This window comes from Xenopus laevis, chromosome 5L (assembly GCF_017654675.1).
Source record: "Xenopus laevis strain J_2021 chromosome 5L, Xenopus_laevis_v10.1, whole genome shotgun sequence".
Taxonomy (NCBI): Eukaryota; Metazoa; Chordata; class Amphibia; order Anura; family Pipidae; genus Xenopus; species Xenopus laevis.
The window spans coordinates 131,691,420-131,710,634 of NC_054379.1; the positions used below are offsets into that span (position 1 = coordinate 131,691,420).

At 36.4% G+C, this 19,215-nt stretch overlaps 1 protein-coding gene across 1 annotated transcript in view; it reads left to right on the plus strand.

Moving 5' to 3' along the window:
• clstn2.L (calsyntenin 2 L homeolog) overlaps nucleotides 1-19,215 on the plus strand; it is a 441,104-nt gene that overhangs the window by 406,058 nt on the left and 15,831 nt on the right. Inside the window, exons 9-11 of the mRNA XM_041563401.1 lie at nucleotides 3,820-3,982; nucleotides 14,214-14,380; nucleotides 17,421-17,569. Of these exons, the coding sequence (XP_041419335.1) occupies nucleotides 3,820-3,982; nucleotides 14,214-14,380; nucleotides 17,421-17,569 (479 nt within the window). The remainder of the gene's footprint in view (nucleotides 1-3,819; nucleotides 3,983-14,213; nucleotides 14,381-17,420; nucleotides 17,570-19,215) is intronic.

The window sequence follows — 19,215 nt, forward strand, 5'->3', positions numbered from 1 at the left end:
ACTGCATACTCCAGATGAGGCCTCACCAGGGACCTATAAAGAGGCATAATTATGTTTTCATCCCTTGAGTAAATGCCCTTTTTTATGCAAGACAGAACTTTATTTGCTTTAGTAGCCACAGAATGACACAACATTGTGGGTTGGGGAGCATGTCAGTTGCAGTCCAGGTTGGGTTCCGGTTTCAATAACTGAGCTGCAAGAAAAACATCTTCAGTATAAACAAGGCTTTAAAAAATTTGGATTTTTTGCAGAGAAGAAAAGAATTTGGAAAATGAATCTTCAACGTGCATAAGGAATACTCTAGTGACAAACATGTTTTGTGGGAAGTCTCTTTTGGCTTAGGGGTATTATGTAGTATTGTCTAATAGTGGTAGTTTAGGTCATTTTGGCATCCACAGGATTGTAAATTGTGGATTGTTCTGCAAAGCCTGAGACAGAAGACCTCTGTAAAAAAAAGTGCCCTAAAATTGGAGAGAACTTCAATGTAAGTCAAGGAAACCTGGCCATGCGAATATGAATTAGATGGTTTGGCAATATCTTTACAGTTATAGTATTTTAAGAGATGTAGGTAAGTTATTATCAGTAGTTCTGTGTTTCCCTGAGGATAAGTAGTGCAGAGTTAATTCCACAACGGTCTTTTGCCAGAAAAGAGGCTCAGTTTCCTCAGCAGTTTATAAAACAGTGGTCCCGGCATACCTCTGATATTTTGTTTACCTTCTCTGTCTTTAGATAGAACAGAGCTTCCACTCTGATCTTATGCTAGGCTACATTCAACGGCATACGGTGCACGAAATGGGATGCCAAAACCTGCATTATGTGAATTTTAATGCTCTGGTAAAAGGAGAGTGGCAGGATGAATTGGTGAAAAGGGCACCTAAAATTTCTTAAAATTAAAGGATACATAGTAGAGAGTATAAACAAAAATGTTATAATGCTGTAGAAATATTTTACAGAACAACATATGAGTGCACATGCTTGTCAGAAAATCCAATTTCTAGCTATGTCTGCGCAAATGAATTGCATTGATTGATGCAGGGCACTGAGGGAACCCTGGAGCTACAGCCTGGTCTGAAGGTGGCAGTAGCTCATGGGTTCCTTGTGTCAGTTGGTGCAGTAGTGCTCAATTCAGAGCAGACAGAAGGAAGGAAGCACAACTATACAGAATTGCATTTTGATGAAAGTACAAGTATGGGATCTGTTATCCAGAATGCTCAGGACCTGGGTTTTTCCAAAAAATTGATCTTTCTGTAATTTGGATCTTCATACCTTAAGTCTTCTAGAAAATCATGTAAGCATTAAATAAACTCCATAGGCAGGTTTTGGTTCCAATAAGGATTAATTATATCTTAGTTTGGATTAAGTACAAAGTACAGGTAAAGGATCCCTTATCCGGAAACCCGATATCCAGAAAGCTCCGAATTATGGAATGGCTGTCTCCCATAGACTCCATTTTATCCAAATAATCCAATTTTTTACAAATGATTTCCTTTTTCTTTGTAATAATAAAACAGTACCTTGTACTTGTTCCCAACTAAGAACGAATTAATCCATATTGGAAGCAAAACCAGTCTATTGGGTTTATTTAATGTTTAAATTAATTTCTAGTAGACTTAAGGTCTGAAGACCCAAATTAAGGAAAGATCCATTATCCGGAAAACCCCAAGTCCCGAGCATTCTGGATAACAGGTCCCATAACTGTACTGTTTTATTATTACAGAGAAAAAGGAAATCATTTTTAAAAATGTGGATTATTGGATAACATGGAGTATATGGGTGATGGACATTTCATAATTCAGAACTTTCTGGATAACTGGTTTCCAGACAATGGATCCTATACCTGTACCTTTATTGGAGGTGGTGGTAACACGCCGCTGACTGCGAGGAAATTGTGGGAACCACAAAGGCACTTGCAGACATACACATACCCTATGATTTTTATATAGCATAAAGTTAATTTTATCCACCTCTACTGAAATATACTAATTTGTAGTGATGGGCAAATTTGCGCGCGAAATTCGTGAAACGGCGAAAAATTAGCGAAATCGCGCCGGCGTCTCGTTTTTGACGCCGGCGCCAGTTTTTTCGACGCCGGCGCCCGTTTTTTGGCGTGAATTTTCGCGGGCGTTTCGCGAATTTATTCGCTGATGGCGAATCGCGCAAATTCGCCGCGAATTCACGCCTGGCGAATAAATTCGCCCATCACTACTAATTTGATTTGCCTTATAAGATCATAGATGTATTTTCAACTTTGTGTCTCTAATGAAGATTCCTATTGTATAAAAGCTTCAAAGTAATCAAGATATTGAAGTGCCTTACATTCATTATCATTTGCCAATAAAACACCAAACAAATGGTTCAGATAATATGATGCTATTGAACATCAATAAGTAATAAGTATAAGTTTATTACATTCATTATCATTTGTCATTTATTTATTTGTTGCTTAGCTTTTTTTTTTTTTTTTTTAAATGCCCAATTACAGTATATTGTTAATCGATGTATTGGTATTGATTGCGTGAATGGTTTAACCTAAACTTTAGCTAGGGTCAGCAGGATAATACTAGCTCAGCAACAATGAAAATCTATTTTATCACAATCGAGAGTAAGTTAGAAAATATATGCACGGCTATTTTGCTGAATGTAACATACTGAAGACTTCAACACCCATCCCAATTTAGAAGCAATCATAATTATAACGATATCTTAAGCATTGTATTAGAAGTACTAATCTGGCCCTACAGAGCTGTAAAATAAGCAGTAACATATAGCTAAAGTTAGCATGAAAATATACTTATTTCTATCACGCATTTACAGTGACAGCAATGATTCATGTAGTTTTATTCTGGTCTACTGAAAAAAATTCACCTTAAAAGAAACAGTGAAAATATAATTTCTTTACATTTAAAGTTTTTATCTGTCAATCCAGCACATAATTTCTTGCCAGCAAATGCCCCACTGTGTATGAGCTTTTCATTCTATAGTATAGTAGAGAACCATGAATTGCATTTGACCCCTGTCAATGAAGCAAAGACACAATTGTTATCGGTACTGGTATCTGTTATCTGGAAGCCCATTATCCAGTAAGCTCCAAATTACAAAAACACTATCTACCACAGACTCCGTTTTATCCAAATAATCCAAATTTGTAAAAATGATTTCCTTTTTCACTGTAAAACAGCATCTTGTACTTGGACCAAACTAAGTTAAAATGAATCCATTTTGGAAGCAAAACCAGCCTAGTGGGTTTATTTAATGTTTATGGTATTTTCTAGTAGTTTTCAGGTATGAAGATCCAAATTACTGAAAGATCCGTTATCCGGAAAAACCCCAGGTCCTAAGCATTCTGGATAACAGATCTCATACCTGTACAGGGTATGAAACACTACAGACAAAGTGAAATGCCCCATTTTCTATTTCAGTGCCCTTATGTAATTTGGTAGGAGGCAAAGTTTATTTTACCATTTAGTAAATATTCTTAACCCGTTTTCGTTTTTTTTTTTATTTAAATATAGTCATAAATATTAAGCCTAATTATAAATAAAATTTATTTTTCATTTAAAAGAGAAAAACTGAAAAGCTTCAGGTTCATTTCATTATATATATGTTATATATCATATAAAATATTATAAAATGAAATACTATATTGTATGTTATATATTGTTAGTAATTATGTTTGAAGTCTAGGTTAATTTTAATTATGTAATCTTTTCAAATCTTAAACTACTCCTGCATTTTCAAAAAATATTTTCCATGGTATTCCATGGTATTTCCAGTGTATTTCTCTGCGAAGTACAGTAACCATGTTGTTTTTTCCTCTAGATCTGCGACAAGGAATGGCACTACTATATAATCAACATAGCTTTTCCAGTGGTTACCTTATACATGGATGGAGCCACATATGAGCCATATCTGGTCACCAATGACTGGCCCATTCATCCTTCCCACATTGCCATGCAACTGACGGTTGGTGCTTGTTGGCAAGGTATGTTGTTTATAGCACTCGGCAGTCAGATTTTATTAGCAATTGAACACCACTGAAGAATCTCTTAAGGTTATAAATTTGAATAGCATAATGTATGATTGCCAAAGGGTTTTCTCCCAACCACTTTATTATAAATGAACATATTATATATGTTTCTGGTTAAATTGGGGGGGGGGGCAAATAGCATAAACTAATTTCAACCATTTGTGGAATACATTTTGTCAAATAATATCTGAATTATATATTCAAGACACACATACTGTAATTGTACATTAAAATTTACTGTTGCCATTTTGAATGACCATTACAGGGCAGCAGTTGTTGGAGATTCAGCAAGATGGAGAGCAGTCCTGGGGAATAAAAATGTATTCATATATTTATATATTGCAGATTAGACTCTGTGGGGTATTTAGAAGAACAGACTACAAGTTGCTGAATATTAGTGTTTTGTTTTCCTGCACTTTCAGCCTGGCACAGAGATATTAAGGGATTCTGTGCTCCAGCTGCCCTGAGCCTCTTATAGTCCCGAGCAGATGAAAAATGCATGCACGCAAATGAATGCTTTCAGTGTGGTGAATTGTGGAATAATGCTATCTAAATGTGTTTAATAATGCACACACAGTTGTTAGTTATGAAAAATAGTTATGTGAGTGTATGTGGAATACATCATAAGCTCTGCTCTGAAGTCCATTTCTTTCACTTGTTAATCCCTAGCTTGTTGTGTACAAAGAAAAACAGAGATGGCAACAATATTTCCTCCATCCAATAAATGGGATATAATAAATGCTTTCTTTAAATATTGTCTCCCGGCTCATGCTTTAAATTGCAGAAAGCCATCCATTTCATGTATTTTTGATATTATGGGGCAGATTCATCAAGGGTCAAAATGAAAATTTGAATTCAACATTTTTTTATGGTCAAAACTGTCAAATTTGAGCTTTTAAGAAAATTTAATTTGATTTTCAAGATTGTATTTTTATTTTAAACAGGTTAAACAGGCAAACAAACATAAAAGGTGGGGTACAGAAGGAAAAAAGGGGAGAGGGTACAAAAGCATTTTCGATACAATATCAAAGCAATGAGTCCTTATTCACTTCGCCGTCTCATGATTCGCTGCCTAAGTGTCTAGTGTATCACACCAAGGGGTATATTTATTAAAGAGTGAAGTTAGAGATGACCACAGTCCTCTAGAGTGAAATTCCACCACTCTCCATTAATTTCTATGGCATTTATCTATGGATGAAAGTGAAAGTCATCCTTTAATAAATACTCCTTTCAAAATCCCATAGAAATTAATGGAGACTGGTGGAATTTCACTCTAACAGACTGTGGCGATCTTTAACTTCACTATTTGATAAATATACCCCCAAGTTTTCCAGACTTTCTGAAATTTAGTTAAGCGGCCTCTTGCTTCGTACGTAATTAGTGGAAGCATTTTCTTTACGTAGTTCAGCCATTCATATTGGTTGTATATTTAAATGTAATCTGTGCATTTGATGTATACCCACTTGGTGTGTAGATGCGCAAACAGATGTGTCCACGTGTGAACGGATGCTAGCGTGGAAGCCTTAATGGATGCTAGCGCGCATGCGCCAATGGATGCTGGCGCGCATGCACCAATGGATGCGCAAGTGCGAGGCATCAGTCTACAGTAGAGAGGGGACCGGATGAGGGGTAGGCAGGCAGCATGGAAGGTACGTGCTTGGCGTCCCCCCAGCTTTGCACCATAGGCACGTGCCTACTCTGCCTACCCCTAGTTCCGGCCCTGATTCAAATACAGGCTCTCTTTCTGTTCCTTCTGTCTTCATGTCTAGAGTAGGACATCACTGTTTTCTATTTTCTGATAGGCAGCTGATTAATGCAGTTCTTCAGAAGCAGTGGTAAAATACATACAAATTAAATTAATAAAGAGGAGAGCAGTGAGATCCTATGATACATAAGAATTAAGTCAGTTTTCACAAATCTATTTTACAAAGTGCGTGATTTGCAAATTATAGTGTATGACTTGAGAATATCAACAACAATATAAGGGCATTATTTTCTCTTATAACACATTCTAGTTGTCCCTTAGTGAAATACAAAAAAGCATTACTATAGGTTGACAGGCAGGGAACATTACTGGTCAAGCTGCAGGGTACCCATATTGCAGTACACCTCCCCATATTTCCCTTTGCTGATTTGCTGAAATATCTGCAACTTTAATTGTTTCCCTTGCAATATTCCCATTAGAAAATTAAAGGGCTTGTATATTAAGAGCAACCACAGTTCACCTTGCTGAATTAATTGCAGGAATCAATGCCATCTATTAACTGTACTTGCAGCTAAATGTGCTCCCTGAACTTTAACTTGCAACCAAACATGAAGTGAATGGATATTTAAAAAAAGGGCAATAAATCTAGTAGAAACTTCAGCTTTGGGTGTCTTGGAGAGTAAAATAATAGGTGCAAATTCTATTAAACCATAACAACCCATCCACAATTAACATTTACTGGTCTACAGTCTAATTGTTTCTGGGGATTACTAGACCTGAAGTAACGATCATCAGTAATCGATCATTTGAATTTGAACATAAAAAAATAGCCTGTATTAGTACCTTTTTTTCAGAGCAACAAGACTGTTTTTCTGCTGTTGCAGATTATTTTGGTCATTATGACCTTGCTGAATGTTTAGATCTAGAAAAGACTATATTTACACCAACTGTCAAAGTTACGCCCGTTAATGTGCATCCTTTAAACCGAGAAATTGTTTATGCTACAGAAGAACTGTTAACATCATTCTAGTTAATGTGCATCTTTGAAGCCGAGACTGTGTTTATGCTAACTGCTAAAGTTGCTCCATTTAATGTGAATCTTTGAAGCAGAGTCTGTGTTTATGCTGATTTGCAATCCTACCTTGTTCAGTCTGAAAGACTGTCTGAGCCCTCTTTTATATCTATGTATAACATACTCGCTTGTTGTTTCTCTGCAAACCGATTAGGAAGTGTTTAGTTGAATGACTGTTAATGCTTATCAAATGAAAAAATCTTGCCCCATTTAGTCACATACTGTGCATAAGTGCAAAGTTGGCTAATTCCAAATGCATACATATAGATACGGTTACACATTGCAATACTGACGGAAATACTTCATGAGTGCAGAGAGGAAGGGAAGGAAAAAAACATCTCTGAGAGAAGCCAAGGCAGGGGTTGCCCTTCAGCTTCCTGATAAAGGGAATAAGTTCTTTTTCCAGAATTCTTTCTTCCCCATAAAGTTTCATAGCTTGATAAATGGCCTGAAATATTGCATTTTTCCAAAAAAAAAAAAAAAAAGCCACGAGAAGCAAATAAAGGCTTTTTAAATATAATCATTGATAGTGCTGTCTGCTATATTTGGGGCATTTTAATTTTCAAAACCCATGATACACAATGAGAATATTGCAGTATCATGGTCATAACAGAAAGCAATCACATATAGCATTTTATTTTCAGACGTGCATGCTCACAAATTCTTAATCGTGTGCTGGACATATTGGTTGCCAGCTTAAAGGGATACTGTCATGGGAAAAAAAAAATTTTTTCAAAATGAATCAGTTAATAGTTCTGCTCCAGCAGAATTCTGCACTGAAATCCATTTCTCAAAAGAGCAAACAGATTTTTTTATATTCAATTTTGAAATCTGACATGGGGCTAGATATATTGTCAATTTCCCAGCTGCCCCAAGTCATGTGACTTGTGCTCTAATAAACTTAAATCACTCTTTACTGCTGTACTGCAAGTTGGAGTGATATCTAACCCCTCCCTTTTCCCCCCAGCAGCCAAACAAAAGAACAATGGGAAGGTAACCAGATAGCAGCTTCCTAACACACTATTAACTGCTTCATTTTGAAAAAAAAAATTTTTCCCATGACAGTATCCCTTTAAGTTTAAGTCCCAGGGACTCTTTTCCTATATGTTATTCATTTTGATGGTATTACCCCCTTCCTTTAACGTTAAATCATTTCAGCTAGGAAGCTTAAATTTTAAAGGTAGAATTTTAGTAGTGGTTTAAGAGGTATTTGAAACCACAACTAAACTCACTTTCTCTAAAACTACAAATGTCATGACATGTATAAAAGATCAAAATAAAAAAAGTACGAACAGAAAATAATGTGCTAAAAATACAAATACCTCGAAAACCTCTAAAAGTCCGAATTGATTTAAAACAGTCCTAGAGATTTGTGGAAAGAAAACTAAATTTGATTGTTAGTAACTGGGTCCTTGACATATACTATGGGAGGAGCATAAGAAATATTTTTATTATTATTTTAGAGCTGTTTTCTATTTAACATGTGCTGCAATTCATTCTCACTTACAGTCTAAGCTATAAGAGACAGTCACTGACCACTTCTTTCATTAGCTTCTTCTGTGTAGTTTTCTATTTTATTTTAGAACAGGCTTTAAAGCACAAAAATATTATTTGCAATAATACAATTCAGACACAGTCATTTTATCGCAAAATATAATTCAGTTATAATTTTCCAAAGATGCTCTAGTTTTTTATGTAGTTTATATAATACTTACTGTAATATGCTGATTATGTGGTTTTGAAGATATCTCTTTGATCCACGTAGGAAGTACTGTTCTGAAATTATGCAAATCACTTGTAATTTCCCCATTCCAGAAATACAGTATTCACTGTGGCTGTCCTAATTTTTGTGTGTTGTGGGCCATTTCAAAGGCATTGGTACATCTTTAATGTACTTTAGAAAATTCACTTGAAAATTTAATTGAGAAAATATGCAAGCTAATCTCATCTGTGATTAACTTTTTCAGATGAATACAGACACAAAACTTCCTAAACTCTTCACCTATAATAAAGCTATTGTAAGGCTATAGTAAATTGAGCAGCCCCATTACTATAACTTGTAGCTTTACTCCAATAATAGCTCAGGATGAGACCTACTGTATATTCCTCAGTGGGTGAAGCAACCTCACAACAGTGTGGAGGCACAGTGTAGTACAACTGTAACTGTATGCAGTGCATGATAATTAGGCATCAGTAGTTCTTTGAACAATAATTGAACTGATTTATTAACACAGATCCAGGAGAATAGAGCAATTATACAGACAACCATGGTGTAAGGGTAAGGTCATACCTGGAGATTCATGGAGATTTAGTCACCCAGTGACTAATCGCCTCTTCTTTGGGGTGACTAATCTCCCAGAATGGCTTCCCCCTGTCTTCTGCCTGCTATAATGAAAAAACTTTTGTGGCATGGCACTTGCTGCGCCCCGTTTTCCGAAGTCGTCTGAAGTTTCCTCGTGAAGCCAGATCTAGGGTTGATGTATCTTCTGGTTCACCAGCATCAGTAGGTGCAGTTTTGTACAGAAAGATTAGGAGGAATGTGTTGGCTGCAAGTACCTTAAGTACCTTAATGAATTGTACCATTACAGGGCTTTAAGCTGTTTCTGACTTACTCCTGGCAGATATTTTTGAGGCTGCTATGGAACAGAGTTTGGTGAAGATTATGGGGCAGATCTACTTAGGGTCAAATATCGAGGGTTAATTAACCCTCGATATTCGACTGTCGAAGTTAAATCCTTCGACTTCGAATATCGAAGTTGAAGGATTTAGCGCTATTCATTCGATTACATCCTTCGAATCGTTCGATTCGAAGGATTTTAATACATAGATCGAATGATTTTTCTTCGACCTACAAATGCTTAGGAAGCCTATGGGGACCTTCCCCATAGGTTAACATTGACCTCGGTAGCTTTTAGGTGGCGAACTAGGGGGTCAAGTTTTTTCTTATAGAGACAGTACTTCGACTATCGAATGGTCGAATAGTCGAACGATTTTTAGTTCGAATCATTCGATTCGAAGTCGTAGTCGAAGATCAAAGTAGCCCATTCGATGGTCGAAGTAGCCAAAAAAAAACATTCAACGTTTTTTTCCTCTATTCCTTCACTAGAGCTAAGTAAATGGGCCCCTATATGTGAGAGTTGGGAAGGCATGTGCAGAGAAACCCACTGTACAGACTGTTCGACTGAATAATTCTATCCAGTGTTGAACTGGGATGCCAGGGGCCCGCCAGAAAACCTTAGACCTTGGGCCCACTTTCCAAACTATTATTCCTCCTCTACTCACTTAACCTCTTTATTCTCCTTTTATATCTACTTACTATACTCTATATTTCCATTATTAAACCTCCTTTTTCCCAAAAAGAAATACGGAATGACCATGATATATGACAAATGGTTAGAAGCAAGAGGGCCACTGACACCTGGGCCCACCGGCAGTTTTCCTGGAATCCCAGTGGGCCAATCCAACACTGATTCTATCCAAAATTGGAAATAGTAGTGTCTTTGTCATATAGAGTGTACAGCCACCAGAGCAGCATGTTAAAATATAAAATCTGATGAAATGTGTCATCTTGTAGATGCATATTGTTTCTTTTATTCTATTGCTTTGGTATTACTACATGATATTAATGTGCAAAAAAGATTAATAACAAACAAAACTTTTCAGAAAATGCAGACTACAGGAAGATTTTCCATAGGTCCAAATTTTTGAAATTCTTCCACTGTTGACTATTTTTTTTCAGATTTGTCCCATCATTCTGAAATTTTTTAGGACTTTTTTTTTTTTCTAGAAAAAATGTTTTAAAGATCTGACATATTTATCACAAGTGGTAAGGGTTATTTTGTGAGAACAATGACAAATACGGGAACATTTCCTATTTTTTTCCCCTGGGGAGAAAATGTTAAAAGAAAGGATTGATATTTTTTCCCCAGCCTTTAATAAATGTGCTCCTAAGTGAACATGTTTTATTTTTACATAGTACCAGCTTTTTCCACAGAACTTTCCAATGTTTGATCATTAAAATCAGTTTCTAACCAAATGGAGTTTATAATTCTTATTTTTAATTTTATGAGGCTTCATTTTTCAAATTGAGGTAGTAACCTGGTTAGTTGTATGTAAAATATGTAAAGTCTGGCACTGAGAAAAGGTTTACATTTAGAATTGATTTTGTATTGAATGCATGCTCCAGAGAATATCCTAGGGACAATGTTAAAGTTGCACTAAGGCTAGATAGTATATCAATCATGAATATGGAACAGTTAGACAGCAAGAACATATTAACATAAACAATGCTGCTTTTATCTTAAATACACTGACACCAGGGCAAGATTAACCCCCGGTTTTGCCTGGAAATTATGGCTTAAACATAAACTTTTTGCAAACTCACTGACTATATATTTTAACATGAATCTGTTTGCAAGTTTGTAAAGTGCTCCTGCTCTTAATATATTGGTTTCAGTTTGTTTGAATTCCTCAGTGGGCAGCACTGCATTGACTTTAACAGTCTCTTTATGGTTTAAATAAATAGTCAGTAAAAGATTGCGGAGATCCATCTTTCTGTAATTAGCACATTCTGTCTTGTAGATAAAAAGACTTCAACATGGCTTTATTATACAGTGTACGTTATTCATAACGGCCAATACAAGATAAGCAGACACAACATGTTGTTTGTACTTGTTGATGAGCATTTAAATAATCACAGCTCTGCTCCACGGCTGAAAGTGACTTTCAAAATTATAGTAAATAACCTTAGGAAACCTCAATAAAGATGGCGCGGGTATATGTATCAAGCATGTTCGAATCTTTGTTGCTTGAAAAACAACTTTGGCAGTATCTTAAAAACAAGAAGATTTAAGTGATACTTGATGAAAAAAAACTTAGAAGGTAGCCCTTGAAAAGCTTACACATTAACAGTAACCTGTATAAGGTTCTACAAATCATTCTAAAGAGTTATTCTCATGGCTTGGGATACAATGACATTGCATTCATTTTGAGGAAGCAGAACCCAATTAAAATTGAGATGATTTGCAACTTAATGACAGAAAGTGTGCGGGAAGCAAGAAAGAGAATCCATTTTATCCATTGTTATTAAAGAGTCCTTTAAACTTTTAGATAATGGAGACAGATAGTGTAGAGAGTGCAGGGAAGGTTACCAAAGAAAATAATTAGCAAAAAACAGTCAACTTAATTAACAGTAAACAATATCCTGCTATCCTGTCACATGGTTTTGATTAATTGACCTATGAACTGCCGGAAATACAATTTCTGTAGGAAATTTGTAAGAGAAATGTGTTGTTATCACCACTAAGGGTAACAGCAAATAGAAAACCCACTAAGGGTAACAGCAAATAGAAAAAATACAATAGCAGGAAAAAAATATGCTTAGAGAAAATAACTCAGTGGGAGGGGGGGACCAACCAAGATTTTACTGTGATTTGCAAATCACGGGAAAATTTTCCCTTTAAAGGAGAAGTAAAGCTTAACTAAAGAAGTAGATGCTTGAAATGTTGTGCATTAGGTTTTGGGCTTCTGTACCAGCCCAAGGCAACCACAGCCTTTTAGCATTAACAATCTGTGTCTTCAAAGATGCCCCAGTAGCTCCCCATTTTCTTTTCTGCTGATTCACTGCACATGCTCTGTGCTGCTGTCACTTACTGAGCTTTGGGACCAACTCACAATATACAGTACACATAGGGGGTTATTTACTAAGCTCTGAATACCCGATATTCCCCGAAATCCGAAAAATCTGTGATTTTTTTTTTAATAAATCAGACTTTTAAAAAAAATCACGAATTTTTCAGAATTTATTAAACCCTGAGGGTTAAAAAGTCAGAATATAAAAACACTGCATCTCAAACCTGTTGAGGTTGCATAAGAGTCAATGGGAACAGTCTCATTGGTTTTTGGGGATAATTCATGAAACAATCGTGAAAATCTGAGCTTTTCCCGCAAAGCAAATTTTCGGGAAAATTTAATAATAAATAAGCGTTAAAAACCCGAGCGGATTAGATCTGAGTCTGTAGCAGCCGATATTGAGATAAATTCGGACCTTGATAAATAACCCCCATAGAATATAAGGGGCCGATTCACTAAGGGTCGAATATCGAGGGTTAATTAACCCTCGATATTCGACTAGGAATTAAAATACTTCGAATATCGAAGTCGAAGGATTTAGCGCAGATAGTTCGATCGAAGGATAATTCCTTCGATCGAACGATAAAATCCTTCGAATCGAACGGATCGAAGGATTTTAATCCAACGATCGAAGGAATATCCTTCGATCAAAAAAAGTTAGCCAAGCCTATGGGGACCTTCCCCATAGGCTAACATTGACTTCGGTAGCTTTTAGATGGTGAACTAGGGGGTCGAAGTTTTTTTTAAAGAGACAGTACTTCGACTATCGAATGGTCGAATAGTCGAACGATTTTTAGTTCGAATCCTTCGATTCGAAGGTCGAAGTAGCCCATTCGATGGTCGAAGTAGCCCAAAAAAACCTTCGAAATTCGAAGTTTTTTACCTTCGAATCCTTCACTCGAACTTAGTCCCTAAATGTCAATGGAAGGGTGATTAGTAATTAATAGAGATAATTACTACATGGCAGCACAGAAATCAGTGCAATTAGCATCAGAATTTAATAATCTGCCTTGTAGCATCAGTTTATATTACAGACAAACCTCATTTTCTGCTTGATAATTTTCAGTAACCCTTAAGTTTAGCTTCTCAACAGCAGCTCAGAACCTACTAAGCATGTGAGTGTCGTAGACACTATCCAAGATGGTGACCCCCTATGACAAGTTTGAAATCCTGGATCATTGCTGCTGTTGAGAAGCTGAAACTTTAGGCTGGGGCAATAGGTTCATTATATAAAATATGTAATTTTTAGCCATATTCATCTTTAGGGATTAGTTTTCCTTTTATGGAGGCAGGTGTTTTAATTTTTTGCATGACAATTTATTGACCAGAATTTAATTTTGCGGATTGTAGCAACTGCTATGACTTGTGATCCAGTTGTTGCTCTTGAACTCACCTACTGATACACTTTAAAGCAATAGTTGAAAGAAACAATATACTGATAAATCCATTTTTACTTAATTCTCTATTCTCATTTTACTGATGTTTTTTACAATTTCAGGTTATGTTTACCCGAAGCATAATTTCTACACAATTCAGTGCTATATATCAGTATATTCTTTATAAATAAGTTAAAAAAAATTTGCATTTCACAATGTATTATTATTGACTAAATATTATTACATTGCAAATGGATGGCATAAAATGGCCGTTTGTGTCAGAAAAATTATTTTATCGGTAGGAAAATAAATTACATACACCCCCTGCAGCAATGCCAGGTTAATTGCTCTTAGTCTATGACTGCACCTATGTTTCTAATAATAATCTATTTCTCATGACAGGTGGGGAAGTCACAAAGCCCAAATTTACTCAGTACTTTCATGGAAGCATTGCTGGTCTTATGCTGCGTCCTGGCAAAATTGAAAGCCATAAAATGATTTCCTGCTTACAGGCCTGCAAAGAAGGACTGGATATCAAATCCCTAGAGAATCTGGGGCAAGGTGTAAAGGTAAGATCCTAGGAGCAAACCAATGGAGGAATCATGACAAGGGGACTCCTCAATTGACCCTTCACCCTTAGCCATCCCACTGAACAACATTGTTATATATCTTACTGAAACACCAGGAACCAGAAATGGGGTAAAATGGTCACAGCATTTATTCACATTTTATTAAATAAATGGGGCCTTGCCAGCATAACCCAAGACAATATTCTAAAGGCAGAATTCCATAAGAGATCACTACTATGCTCTCCCATTCCTCAGTGAAGACTTGAGATCAGCACTGTCATTATATCCACCACTGAGTATTAGGCTGCCTCTAACTACAGAGAGGATGGCTGCCAACAGGAGCTGCATCTCCCACCATGAGAGAAGTTAGAGCCGCCCTGCTATTGGTCCTGAATACGCAGTGTCTCTATGATAGGAAATCCAATCAGACTAGTAGTAGATTCTGTATCAATCAACCCACAGTGCAGTCACAGGACAGAACCTCATTTCTCCCTTTTTAATTTACCTGTGCAGTATTCTGGCATGTTCCTACCTCTGCTGTGAGAAATAAAACTTAAAATACATTATCATATGTATCCACTGTTTTGTTCCAGAGGAAGGCAAAAAAACCCAGCCTGAAGCCAGTGCCAACTATGCTTCAGGAGGAAAAAATTCCTTCCTGACCCCAATGGTGATTGGAAACATTCCCTGGATCAAGTATTTGACATTCATTTAACATGAATGAATAAAATGCTGATTCTCACTGTATAAAGGTACAGAAACCACAATATAACAGTGTACCAGGAAAAGATCCACATTCAGTTATTAATAAATAATATGAGGACATAAAGAAGAAAAACACCTGAATTGTTTTCCAAATATACAAAAAAGGGGGCAGTTGGGATGTTTCTACCTGCTCAGAAGATAAGGAAGTGAACTGCTTCTTCCCTTGACATCACATCCCTCTCTTTCTCCACCCCCAGCCCAGCTTTCCCCTTCCTTAACTCATTGCTTCTCACTCAGTCATCACTGCATCTGATTTTGAGAATCTTTAAACATAAACCAGTCTAATCTGGCTGCTAGTCATTAAATTCCCTTGGCATGCAGCCCCAGCACTTTGGGCCCCAGGGCTTTCCTTTCTTAAATATAGAAAATTAAAACCTGGGCCTTCTGGAGCATGTGAGCTCTAACAACAACATTATCTACATATTAGGTACAGTAGAATTTAGGTGGACACAGTTTATACCCCTGATCTGGTAGAACTAACCAAAGCTTTATGAGATATGTGTTTCCTCTATGTGTAGAATATCAGTTGTATTGTGCAAAATATTAGTATCCTTGTATACCCTCATATTATGCAATGTTACTCTAGCAGTACATGGGACATCATAGGGCATGATGACATTATTCTTCTAGAAGAACTTAATGATTAAAGTTTAATCCTAATTTCATAACACTGATAAATACAGGTATGTTGTAGGACTGCCCTACTTTCTATGTGTAATTTCATGAATATATGGATATATTTATTTGTATAGTAACTCCAAAGTGTACACTGTAAAATGATTCTACAAATGTATTACTAAAACGGGCAAGACACAGGCAAAAAGAGAGACATTTCAAGTGGCAGACTTCCAAAGAGAAGAAGAAGTGTGTGTGATTAGAATCTAATTATTCTATCTATCCACCAATTTCATGCATTTAGTAACTGGAGCAGATGTGGCATGAATGCGAATAAAATTGAACTGGAAAATGACTAAACAGGTGTAAAAAGAGACAAAGTGAGGCATGTATGTGATCAAGCAAGAGACAAGTCATGCACAAAGATGGCACGTAATACTATCTATAAATACTGTATATTGCATTTGTATCTCATTTATTTGGCTTTGTCTCCAGTATCTTCTACAGAGAAAACAACAGACTTTCCCAAGCAGAGAGTGACAGTTTTATCTTTGCTTTTTTATTGTGTCTGTGTAAGAAATGTTGTGACAGGGAGTAAATACACGTGAAGACATATGAAGTGAATAAATACAAATGATGGAGAAAGTTACTGAATATAGTGCACTGCCCCTTTATAACTATGATACATATGTCACAGCCGTCTTCCAGCCACATACAATATGAGATAATGATCCAGACCATTTTCCACTGTGTAACATCCAGTGAATCTCAGTAATAAATTGGCAAACCAGAACTTCATAATTATTTCACATGGAGATATGGACTGATATCTCTGCAACTCTAATATTTATATTTATTATGATTTTTTTATAACCATCCCAATAATGAAGCCACATTAAAGTCTGTGGTTCAAGACCTATTATGCCTTTAATTTGGCTCTGGGTTCAATAAAATTAATAAAAATGCATCCAATAAAATATAGAAAGCAGAAGGCGGACAGGTTTATTGGTTTTAGAAGGAATGTTCTGCATGTTTATCACTGTGTTACTAACACAATGAGATAGAAGCTACCACATTTTAACTGAATATGTCAATGTGTATCTTTCTATCATCTACTGTATCTATCTATCTATCTATCTATCTATCTATCTATCATCTATCTATTATTTATCTATCATCCATCTATCTATACACACTTTTTGAAAAAGATTTCCTCTCATTATGTTGCTGCCATTCAATCCTGCATATGCTTTTATAAGATAATATGCAAATACACACTGATATATCATATATCAGAGTACAGAACGCTTGGGACCTGGAGTTTTCCAGATAAGGGGTTTCTCTGTTATTTCGATCACCATACTTGACAGACATGAATTAAACTCAATACGATTGTTTTGCTCTAGTAAGTATTAATTATATTGAATACAAAGCTGTGTTAATATATTACAGAAAAAAGGAAACCATTTTTAAAAATGTGAATTATTTAATTACAATGAAGTCTATTCGAGATGGCCTCCCTGTAATTCTGCGTTTTCTGGATAGCCAATTTCCAGACAACGGATACATGCACAGATAAGCACTAGTAATTTTGTCACACTTTAAGAGGTGTATTTTGCTGGGATTGTAGATTTCAACCTCATCTGTATATTTCTTGTAGTATCACTTCAACCCTTCTCAATCCGCTCTTGTAATGGAAGGTGAAGACATTGAAAGTATAAATCAGGCTCTCCGCAAGGTCTCATACATCAACTCTCAGCAGTTCCCCACTGCTGGTAAAAGAAAACTGAAGGTGTCATCCAAAGTCCAGTAAGTTATAAAAAAATATGAAAAAAATGTAAAAAATATGTATAATAGAAGTTTAGGAACTATCAGGCCCAGATTTGTGGCGAGGCCCATTTTTTAGGGGCGACATGCCACCCAGCCGCATCAATGCTCCCAGGGGCGATTCTTGCTATAATGCCGCCTGAGGCGGCCTTCTTTCGCCGCCCCCTTCCCTCCTCCCGGCTCTAACCTTTATAGCGCCGGAGAGGGCAGGGGCGGTCCGCGATGATTCGTGCAGAGAGCGCAATATCGCTCTCTGCGCTAGAAAACCGGAAATTCTGCTCTTAGTTACCAGGAGCGGCATTTTTGCCTCCCCTGGCAACCAGGGGGGCGCTGCCGCCTGAGGCGAGTGTCTCAACTCGCCTCATTGGTGGAGCGCCCCTGAATGCTCCTCATTCAGACAAGAAGAGCTGGGAGCAGCAGAGCGGAAAAATTGCACGTCAGGGAAAGGGGGAACAAGAGGCAGCTGGCCTCGAAGCGCATGTTTTAGAAATCCAGGGCTGGGAACTATTGTCCATTCAGATAAGGGATCTTTTTGTTATTTGGATCACTATACCATACATCTGCTAATAAATCATTTAAATGTTAAACAAACCCAACAGGATTGTTTTGCCACCAATATGGGTTCATGCATCTTAGTTATTAAGTACAGTTTAGGCAAAAGTTAGTAAATTAATCATAAAAGTTCTATTTTTGTGATTAGCTACAGCCAATCATGTTACTTTTTATAGGGGAAGCTCATATCTAAAATAAGGGGGTTATTTTATTTTTTAAGGTCGATTGATATTTACCCACAAAAATCGAGTTTTCGAGGGTATCTTTAAGTCAATTTCGGGTTTAAAAAAAACTTGTATTTCTTTTTGAAAAAAGAAAAAACTAACATTTTCGAGATTTATTATACCCCGAAGCTGGAAATAGCTTAAATCTGAAAATACTCCATGTAAAACCTGTTGAGATCATGAGTCAATGGCAGAGTTCCCTTGAACCATTTAAAGATGTTTGTAGCCTTCATGATGTTTGAGGTTTTTTGGTGGGTTTTGCTTGAAAAGTTGATTAATTCGAGCAATTGGAATTTTTCGATCAATTCGAGTTTTCGAGTTTTTCACTCCGACTACGCTTTTTTACATTCAAGTTTTTTCATAAATTAGAAAAAATTCGAGTTGTGAGTTCATTTGAGGTATAAAAAACCTTACATACTGTACCTCTAAAATTCGACCTTTGATAAATAACATCCTTAATGTTTTATATGATTTATACTTTACAGTTTCCGATTGCATCTGGTCCTTTTGGATTCCCCAGTTCAATATTTAATCCGTTTTGTCCTTAGTGTTAAACTGGGTAATCAGTGCGCCAACTAATGTTCGCTAAGCTTTACTGATCAATAACTCTCAGAAATAAGAGTAACTGTTTCTTACTCAGAAAAAAAGCAGTATGCATGTATTGATTTTGAAAATGTATATTTGATTAGTATTATGTTGCCTAAAGTGTTTTTGTGGTGTTAGAATTCTACTATTTAGAACAAATTAAAAAGAAAGTGATATCCCAGTATATCTATTTTAAGAAATTGTGGCATAATGGTCTGTACCAAAAGGTGTACCAAAAGTACAAATGGAAAAAAGCGCTGAATGATC